Here is an 11,049-nt window from a genome sequence, read left to right as displayed (position 1 = left end):
GTGACGTAATGACGCAGCGGCATGCTCGAATTTCCCGCAAAAACCTACCCGTACCACTCAAATTAGAAAACATTATTATAAGATAACAGTTGTGAATCGGGCTAAAGTAAGGTGATAGTTTTGAACACTGGCTGGTTATGTACTTGCTCAAATATTGATTTTGGATCATTTTTAAGCAAAAAAATTTACGGACTGCAGCTTTAACTGATTTTTTTTAATCCGGCCCTTGCAAAGCCTGTCATCTTTTTTGTAAAGAAAAAACAGATTTTCTTAAGAAAATATTTGAGAAATTAAGATTTTTTTTCAAATTTGTACTTAGGAACATTCTTACAAACTTCTTGGAATTTATTTTTAGAAATTTCTTAATTTCATTTTTCTGAATTTTTTCGTTTATCTGGCCCCTGCTCTGATTTCCATTTCATAAATGTATGAAAACACTAATTTGAAGACCTCATTAAGTGTATATTATATTATTATGAAAGGAATCTGAATGCATCAGCTGTTTTTAAACTCTTTACCCATATTTACAATGGTTACATGAGTGTGATAGAAAATCATTATTATTTAACATCATTAACAAAAGCTTCTACGTCTTCTACATTTAGACCTTTATAAAATGCATTACTCTTCGTTTTTGCAGCCTCACACCGTATAATAGTCAACACGGGTGACTAAAGAGTTTTAACGTCCTCAGTGACAACTAATCAGTGTTTTCATCTCTGTTTTCTTGATTCGCTCTAGCAAGTTTCCTCCAATTATTTTTGGACATATTGCTTAAAATTTATTTTTGATTATACTGCTTCAGACAATTTAGAGAAAGAATTAATTTACGCCTCCAAAGCATAGCCTACTTCTGCAACCGTGACGGTGTATTTAAACTTACCATTCTCATGGAAACCAAATCATACAGGAAAAGCAGCTATTTATGCAAGTTTTTCCACATTTTGTCCCCCTCCCTTTGTGCTGCTCAGACTGCCTATTGCATCTTTCCACACCATTTACTGCATAATTAGCGCCTGTTTGAATAATGGATTTGAGTGTTGACCTCAAACGGGACATAAGCACTATGCTGATTTTCACGTGCTGTCCTGTCCACATAGTGATTGTCCCGTGGTGATTGAAGTGGGCAAAACAAACTTCAGCACTACCCCCTGTAAATTTTACTTATGGTTTCCTTAATGTTGGTGTGTTGCATTCACAAACATCAGCATGAACACAAAGAAATCATTCATTCTTTTTTTAAACCAATATTTGTGAGAAACTTTTATAATACTGCGTATGCAATTCAAACCAACAAAGCAACCATATATACTTAGCATCACTATAAATTGTTTCTATTGATGCTAAAGTCTTTAGACTTTGGATTTAAAGGGATTGTTCACCCAAAAATGAAAATTCTGACACAAAAGAAGATATTATAAAGAATGTTGGTAACCAAACGGTCGATGGTCTCCAGTATTGGGGGAAAAAAATTCTATGGAAGTCAATGGCTACCAGCAACTGTTTGGTTACCAAATTTCTCCAAAATATCTTTTTTGTGTGTTCAACAGATAAAAGACACTTATACAGGTTTGACACAACTCAAGGGTGATGACAGATTAAATGATGACAGATTATTCATTTTTGGGGTGAACTATCGCTTAAGGATAAATTGAACAGAACTGTGTACATGAAGCTGCCAAGTCTTTATACAACCCAAAGCATGCATTGATTGGGTGTATAACCTATGCAATGGAAGTTTCCTCCCTAAGTGCACCTGGTCTTATTAAACGACTTTCATTATGCCAGATTTCACTCTATGAAATGTGGTCTCTCGTATTGTTAAATTTACCATTGATGTCTTTATGAAAATACATGGCCAAGCAGTTCAATCTTCTTCAAAATGTCCGACTCATCTTAAGTGCATAAAATGATTTGTTGGCCACAGAGGAGTTTCACAGAATTCCAACTGATGCAGGACACCTTGCTTAACATCAAAACTGACAAGGAACCTGATCCATGAAACTATCATACTATCATTTTTATCAGAATAGAATTTTGGCCATTTTCTTCTGCCAGTGTAACGGCATTTGCTCATGAAGTTGCATAGCAATGCATATATTTGTTTTATATATTATTTTCGTTGCACCATTCTCTTGGAAAAGAGGCTATGCAGGAAAATTGGCTATTTATGCAAGTTTTTCCACATTTTGTCTCCCTCCCCTTTGTGTTGCTCACACTGCCTACGGTCATATTGCATCTTTCCACATCATTTAGTGCATAATTAGCGCCCGTTTGAATAATGGATTTGAGTTTTGACCTCTAATGGCATATAAGCTTGATGCCGATTTTCATGCGCTATCCTCCCCACATAACACGGTCATTGGAGTGAGCAAAGCAGTCTTAAATAGGATTCTAAAAATGTTAAATTGCTCATTGCGTTCCACATCTTTCAACAGGAAGCACCTGCCTCACTTTATTTAAACCAAATGTAATAATTAAACAGAGGAAATTACAGTGAAATACTGTAACTTCAGACTATTAAATGTTTATCAGTTGTATTAACTAGTATTTTTCAGTTCTTACGTTGAAAATTAGTATGACACTGTAACCTTTTTGTATAATTCACTCTCATTCTCTTTGTTTTGTCTGTTCTCTCCAGGGATCCATATATGCCCTCTCCATAAATGGTCTCATCAGTTTCTCCACGGGGTGTTTGCTCATTCTCATCATCGCCTTCCATTATAAAGACATCGGAGTGAGTGTTTTTGTCCAATCTGAATCCATTGAATTGCCTCTTTTTAATGTCTGAAGAAAGTACTCTTAAAGGTACAGTTCACCCAAAAATGACAATTCTGTCATCATTTACTCACTCTCGTGTCGTTCCAAAATTGTATGACTTTATTTCTTCTGTGTAACACAAACGAAGATATTTTTGCCCATACAATGAAAGTTGACTTTCATTGTATAGACATAAACAGTTGAAACATTCTTTCAAATATTTCGCTAGTAAAACAATCTCGGAATTAACATTTTTTTAGTGAACTATCCCTTTAAGAAATTCTTGAAGGCGTTTAAAATGATTTGGTAAAATTGTTAGTTTCGTTTCTTCTAGTTTTTTTCTGTTGAAATGTCATACTAATTAGAATGGAATGCCACTTGTTGTCATCTGTGTTGAAAACTACAAAAGAAAACAAATACAAGGACACATTGACATGTGTGATGTCATGTCCTTATGAGAGGCGTTAAAGGCGTTAAATAGTGTAACCCAATACATTGGAAGATTCCTACCCTTAACCATTACTAACTCAACTTCTTTAGTCATTTATACTGGAAAATACTAACTGTAATTACAAACTGTAATGTATGTTGCTTTGGGTTAAGCAAGAAAGAATAATTAGTAAAAAGAAAATTGAATGAGGCCAGTGAAAGAAACCTGACTAAATTTTAACAGCATCAAATTCAGAAAACGTTTCATAGCAGGGGATCTACAAGTGCAGTATAGAGATAAGGCAAAAGTGTGAGGAGCAGATGGGGCTTATCTGAACTCCTCACACAGAGTCAGCAATATGGGGCTAAAGGGACCTCAAGTAAAAAAAAATGTCAGTCAGTTACACTTCACTTTAGTGTGGAATTTTTATGAGGTCTGTAAAGAGGAGAAAATACTGTATCAGGCAGATCAAGCTCACTGTTCGCTATGCTCAAAATCTAGGAAGACTAATATGTGGGGGTTTATATGAATGTATCTCTGAGAGGAGCTGACCGTCTTCAGAAATGTTTCAATGGCATTTTCTTTTCATCTTACCGCCATATAATGCATATTAAAGTAGTGTTTATAAGCACAGCTGCTTTGTTTACAGCGGAAACCAAGGAAACGCTGTATCACTGCTGTTCCATAAGCGCCACCTGCTTTCAGAGAATAAATCTGCATTTTCATTCAGTCCGTCTGCTGTTTTTGTTTTGTGCAGGTGTCTTATGTAGTATAATATCACAAATCTAAAGTCAGACCATTCTGTTTTTGCTTTGAATCTTGAAATTATACAATCTAATTCAAATCAAAAACAACTGCTCATGCTACATGTATGTAGCACTACTGTCTTTTCAAAATAAATGAAAAAAAAAAAAATGTCCTGTTGTACCAAACTTGTATCGAACCGTGACCTCAAAACCGAGGTACATACCGAACCGTGATTTCTGAGTACCGTTACACCACTAATATATATTTATATGTATGTGTGTGTCATGTAAATGTCTATCTTCTAAAATCTGGTGTACTTTGAGAAAGCATGACATTTGGCCAAAATCCCTCACCAGTCTTAAGTACCTCAGCACATGTCTGAATCGGCCCACTCTGCCAAGACATCACCTGCTTTTACACGGTCTCACATCTCTCTCAGTTCAGCCCAACCCCCACCCTATTCCCTGTGCCCGACGAAGCCTTAACTGTGTTCCCATGGGACTCATATTGCACCCCTCACTGTAAGGCCTCATTCAAGGGACAAAATCTCTGACTGTCTCTGGATTAATAGATTAACTCCTATCGAAGTAAATAAATGTAAGATTTCATATGGGCTGATATATTCAGTGTTTACACTATACTCCAGATTAAGGGCAATGTGTTTGCAAGTAGTCTTGCGTTGATTAAGGTCACTTTTGAGTATTAGTTGTTTCAGTTGTGATTCCTATCAAAGCAGGAACTTGTGCAACCACATGTTGCACACGTAATGTTATCAGTAGTGTACAACAGGGCAAAAAGCCTCCTTTCAGGAAAAGTTTTTTTTAATGAAGTGTTTATGAAGCAACATCATTTGTTTACACAGAAGTAAGAGAATTTGTATTAATAATTAGTTCATTTATAAGTTCATGCATTTCCTGGGAATCAAAGCCATGATCTTATTGTAGTTATAGTGCCATGCTCTGTTCTAATGCTTGAGCTACAGGAACACTTTCTAAAAGTTAATGTATTCTAACTTTAACACATATTGATCAGTGTCTTTATAAACACTGTATACACATATACACACAGTTTGTTTCACTTATTTGCTTTAACAAGCAAATGAATGCATTATAAAGACCATTTCCACCAGTGCAAGTGCATTTCTAAGAAGAAAAGTCTGAATTGTAAGATATAAATTCGCAATTACAAGAAAAATATCAGAAAAGTCGCAATAACATTTTTCTTTTTTATCCTTTCTTTTTTCTTTAATCACGATTGTATATATTAATATATTGACAACTCTAATATTTTTATTTTTAATGTTTTTTGTTTTATGAGTTTAATGAAGCAAAAGCAAAACCTTACTAACACTACTACAAATACATTTCTGTTGTGATTAGATTATAGTATGGTATGGTTATGTTACAGTTTATAAATTAGAGTATTTGGAGCAGTTTAAGTATTATGAATTTTCCTCTCTAAACCATGTCTTTTTTTTGCCACAGTATTGGTCTATTCATTTAAAATGCTTAAATGTTTGATCAAAGTACCTAGAATTCCATGTCTTGACATCGCAGCGAATGACCTCATGGATGAGGAAAAGTTTGCAGTGCAGAGTGACAAATGTTTTCAGATTATGCAGCAGCTGGAAATGGTACAATAAGTGTAGCAGGAAAATGTAAGCAACGATCACAATTACAACCGAGTTCTGCTCCATGTACTTTTCAAGCCGTCTGTTGTAATCCAAGACGACTGTTGATTTATATCTCTAAGTCATGTTTAATATTTTTGTGTCATGTAATTAATGAGCCATTCATTTGTGATTTATGGTTTCGAGTAGTTTCACTGACACACTTGTCCTTCACAAGCAAAACAGTTTACAGCTGGACGTCCTATCAGGGAGGGCAGGTCTGTGTTTGTTTTGGACCCGTTCTTACAGTCAATCAAGAACGTCTTGCACACTCTCTCGTCTCTGCCAAAACAAGAATGGTGAGTTCAGATGGCATGCCGGCTATAAAATCGTTTAGTTTTATTAGTTTTATTTTGGCCGATCTCTATTCCAGAATTGCACACAAACTGCATTGCAATCATTGTAATTTGTGAAAATACTGTATCGGGCAGATCTGTTCGCGATGCTCAAAATATAGGAAGACAAATATGTGGGGGTTTATATGAATGTATTTCTGAGAGGAGCTGACCATCTCCAGAAATGTTTCAATGGCATTTTTTCCCCTCTTACCGCCATATAATGCATATTAAAGTAGTGTTTATAAGCACAGCTGCTTTGTTTACAGCGGAAACCAAGGAAACGCTGTATCACTGCTGTTCCATAAGCGCCACCTGCTTTCAGAGAATAAATCTGCATTTTCATTCAGTCCGTCTGCTGTTTTTGTTTTGTGCAGGTGTCTTATGTAGTATAATATCACAAATCTAAAGTCAGACCATTCTGTTTTTGCTTTGAATCTTGAAATTATACAATCTAATTCAAATCAAAAACAACTGCTCATGCTACATGTATGTAGCACTACTGTCTTTTCAAAATAAATGAAAAAAAAAAAAATGTCCTGTTGTACCAAACTTGTATCGAACCGTGACCTCAAAACCGAGGTACATACCGAACCGTGATTTCTGAGTACCGTTACACCACTAATATATATTTATATGTATGTGTGTGTCATGTAAATGTCTATCTTCTAAAATCTGGTGTACTTTGAGAAAGCATGACATTTGGCCAAAATCCCTCACCAGTCTTAAGTACCTCAGCACATGTCTGAATCGGCCCACTCTGCCAAGACATCACCTGCTTTTACACGGTCTCACATCTCTCTCAGTTCAGCCCAACCCCCACCCTATTCCCTGTGCCCGACGAAGCCTTAACTGTGTTCCCATGGGACTCATATTGCACCCCTCACTGTAAGGCCTCATTCAAGGGACAAAATCTCTGACTGTCTCTGGATTAATAGATTAACTCCTATCGAAGTAAATAAATGTAAGATTTCATATGGGCTGATATATTCAGTGTTTACACTATACTCCAGATTAAGGGCAATGTGTTTGCAAGTAGTCTTGCGTTGATTAAGGTCACTTTTGAGTATTAGTTGTTTCAGTTGTGATTCCTATCAAAGCAGGAACTTGTGCAACCACATGTTGCACACGTAATGTTATCAGTAGTGTACAACAGGGCAAAAAGCCTCCTTTCAGGAAAAGTTTTTTTTAATGAAGTGTTTATGAAGCAACATCATTTGTTTACACAGAAGTAAGAGAATTTGTATTAATAATTAGTTCATTTATAAGTTCATGCATTTCCTGGGAATCAAAGCCATGATCTTATTGTAGTTATAGTGCCATGCTCTGTTCTAATGCTTGAGCTACAGGAACACTTTCTAAAAGTTAATGTATTCTAACTTTAACACATATTGATCAGTGTCTTTATAAACACTGTATACACATATACACACAGTTTGTTTCACTTATTTGCTTTAACAAGCAAATGAATGCATTATAAAGACCATTTCCACCAGTGCAAGTGCATTTCTAAGAAGAAAAGTCTGAATTGTAAGATATAAATTCGCAATTACAAGAAAAATATCAGAAAAGTCGCAATAACATTTTTCTTTTTTATCCTTTCTTTTTTCTTTAATCACGATTGTATATATTAATATATTGACAACTCTAATATTTTTATTTTTAATGTTTTTTGTTTTATGAGTTTAATGAAGCAAAAGCAAAACCTTACTAACACTACTACAAATACATTTCTGTTGTGATTAGATTATAGTATGGTATGGTTATGTTACAGTTTATAAATTAGAGTATTTGGAGCAGTTTAAGTATTATGAATTTTCCTCTCTAAACCATGTCTTTTTTTTGCCACAGTATTGGTCTATTCATTTAAAATGCTTAAATGTTTGATCAAAGTACCTAGAATTCCATGTCTTGACATCGCAGCGAATGACCTCATGGATGAGGAAAAGTTTGCAGTGCAGAGTGACAAATGTTTTCAGATTATGCAGCAGCTGGAAATGGTACAATAAGTGTAGCAGGAAAATGTAAGCAACGATCACAATTACAACCGAGTTCTGCTCCATGTACTTTTCAAGCCGTCTGTTGTAATCCAAGACGACTGTTGATTTATATCTCTAAGTCATGTTTAATATTTTTGTGTCATGTAATTAATGAGCCATTCATTTGTGATTTATGGTTTCGAGTAGTTTCACTGACACACTTGTCCTTCACAAGCAAAACAGTTTACAGCTGGACGTCCTATCAGGGAGGGCAGGTCTGTGTTTGTTTTGGACCCGTTCTTACAGTCAATCAAGAACGTCTTGCACACTCTCTCGTCTCTGCCATACTTTGTTAATCATTGCTTCCTTATGAGATCAATCAAGTGATTCTCTTGTACACATCCTGCCTCTGTTTTTCTTTCCTTTCTTCAAGCTTTTCATCATTGACCACAACCAGGTGGACTGGCGCATTGCCATGACCAGTAACCGGGTGCTTGGCATCTCCCTGGAGCTCGTTGTCTGCGCTATCCATCCCGTGGCTATCTACCTGAGGCCCGATATGGAGGACAGACTCGGGGGGAAGCCGGAGCAAAATTCCTCCACCCCCCTCTGCTTGTCCTCCAGTCACAAAGAAGTCATGCTGGATGTGGAGCTGCTGCTGTCGGCCCTCATGTTCCTCAGACTGTATCTCGTGCACAGAGCCGTCCTGCTACACAGCAAGGTGCTCCTCAGCGCCTCGTACAGGAGCATCGGCTCCCTCAACAACATCAACTTCAGCTTCCGCTTTGTGCTCAAGGTGCTAATGAACAAGTATCCAGCCCGCACGCTGCTGGTCTTCATTATGTTCTTCTGGCTCTCCGCAGCTTGGATGCTGCGACTGTGTGAAAGGTACAGAACGTGCAATTATTTGTAGAAAAACACAAACACTTATGCAACAGTATTTATTATGCTTTTTCCATTCGCTCATTAGAAACAGCTCATCAAGTTCATGCTTCTTCTGATGTTGATGGTCAATTTGAGTTTCTTACCAATAGATTTATTTCAGGAACAAACAAATTGCTCTTCAGCACCAGCTCATTGCTTACTGTCAAATTTTGAACAATACATTCTAGTTTACTTGTCAAGGATGAGTCATTCATTAGCACTGTTGTCTTTTCTGCAACAATTCGTTTGAAAGTTTCAATCAGTTTGAAGTTTTGCACAATACATGTCTTTCGTATATTTACATAGCTGCTCTCTGTCTCCACCTATAGGCAGCAGCGGGTAGAGACAGGTGGCATGGACACCGCACTGTGGCTCATAGCCATCACCTTCCTCACAGTGGGATATGGAGATGTGTCCCCTCACACCAGCTGTGGCAAGGTGGTGTGTCTCTTCACAGGCGTCATGGTAAATATAACTCTTAACTAACTCTTAACTATTAGTCATGTTTCTATAGATCTGCTGCCGTTCTTTTACACAAGAGCAATTTGAGACAAATGCAATAAATTATGTAATTATCAACAAAATAATGAAATCGCTTTTGCTGTACTATGTACTTTGGTCTTTTTTAACAATTTTTTTTTTACAAAACGAAGTAAGACAAACACTCCTACTGTTTCACTAAACTCCATTTCTTTGGTTTAGTAAAGACATAAAATATGTTTAGCATTATCATATGACGTTGTAACTCATATGTATCATTTAGGTACTAAAATGTACACCTGAGATACTAATATGCACCTTTTAGTGGTAAATAAAGTACAAAGGTGTACCTTTTGTACCTTTTTTTCTGAGTGATATGCATTGGTAGTGCCTGACTATGACTGAAATAGTCGCAAATGCAATGAGAATTTTGCCTGATAACTCTGTGTGTGTGTGTGTGTGTGGTTTAGTCAGCTATATTGGTGTACAATATATGTATGCAATATATCATCACAACAACAAACTCAGTGTGAGCTGTGATGTCACAAGAAATGACTCTTATGCACGGTTCGTTTTAATAAGTGAGTCAAAAAGATTCACAAAACAGATTCAGACTCGCTCGTGAGCTGGTGCCTTAAATCAGAGTCACTTAGTCAGTGAATCGTTCAGAGTCATTACTGAGCTCACAACTGACTCCCTCATGAGTCCAGCTTTGTCCTGTTAGAAATGAACTGTAACTGTGCAGCATACTTTAGATGTACATTTTACTGATCACATGATAATGTGTAATTAAAGATACATATTCACAACATAGTTCAATCAATTAATAACAATCTTAGTAATTTGTCTCCTAAATGGCAGCCACCTGCACTGGTTTATCAGTGTCTGCAGTTGCTGCAGCTTCTGCTTCATCACATTTAAAGCATTGTGACTGAGTAATGAGATCCACGTCCATCTGGACACACTTTTTGTACAGTTACAGCTGTTCTTCCACCCTTCCTGACAGCGACATTGGACTCCAAAGGGATTTCAGTGATGCTGTGCTGGCAGGCTCACTGATGAAGGATGAAGATTATAATTTCTGTGGCATCACATGGCTCCTCAGTCACATGATTAATAAACAAGGTTGTCTGAACTAATAATAAAGTATCTATCAAATCATTTTTTGTTTGTCATACATTGTACACTGAAATCATATCTTTAAGGCATTGTGAACATATTTTTAAAATGCTTTAAATATGGACCCTCAGGCTTTGTGTGTGTGTGTGTGTGTGTCTGTGTCTGGGTGTATCTGAGCATAGAGTTCAGTAAGTGAAGAAGGGAGGGAATGATTTAGCAATATAATACACAGATTGTTTTGTCTGTAAACCAAGTACTTTGGTTACACCCGTACAAGATCATTTCAGACCGAATGATTAAAAATATAGTCGATACATATTAATTTCATGGCAAAAGTTCACAACAAGAAGCTTTATTAAACATTATTATTTAATATTTTATATTATTATATTTTATTATTATTATTATATTTTATTATTATTATTATTATTATTATTATATTTTATTATTATTTATTATTATTATTATTATTATATTTTAATGAAATATATTATAATATTATTATTATTATATTATATTATTATATGATTATATTTTAATGAAATATATTATTATATTATATTAATATAAATATTAAAATATATTAGTTCTTAGGGTCAAATGGTA

At 35.8% G+C, this 11,049-nt stretch overlaps 1 protein-coding gene across 1 annotated transcript in view; it reads left to right on the top strand.

Moving 5' to 3' along the window:
- The window catches only part of kcnn4 (potassium intermediate/small conductance calcium-activated channel, subfamily N, member 4), a 31,296-nt gene that overhangs the window by 2,082 nt on the left and 18,165 nt on the right, over window positions 1-11,049 (top strand). Inside the window, exons 2-4 of the mRNA XM_016520699.1 lie at window positions 2,642-2,737; window positions 8,354-8,808; window positions 9,174-9,309. Coding sequence (XP_016376185.1) covers window positions 2,642-2,737; window positions 8,354-8,808; window positions 9,174-9,309 — 687 coding nt within the window. The remainder of the gene's footprint in view (window positions 1-2,641; window positions 2,738-8,353; window positions 8,809-9,173; window positions 9,310-11,049) is intronic.

Source organism: Sinocyclocheilus rhinocerous, unplaced genomic scaffold (genome assembly GCF_001515625.1).
Source record: "Sinocyclocheilus rhinocerous isolate Xijiao unplaced genomic scaffold, SAMN03320098_v1.1 scaffold2194, whole genome shotgun sequence".
In the NCBI taxonomy this organism is placed as follows: domain Eukaryota; kingdom Metazoa; phylum Chordata; class Actinopteri; order Cypriniformes; family Cyprinidae; genus Sinocyclocheilus; species Sinocyclocheilus rhinocerous.
The sequence above is the reverse complement of the archived record's forward strand: the minus strand, read 5'-3'. Positions and strand labels throughout refer to the sequence as shown.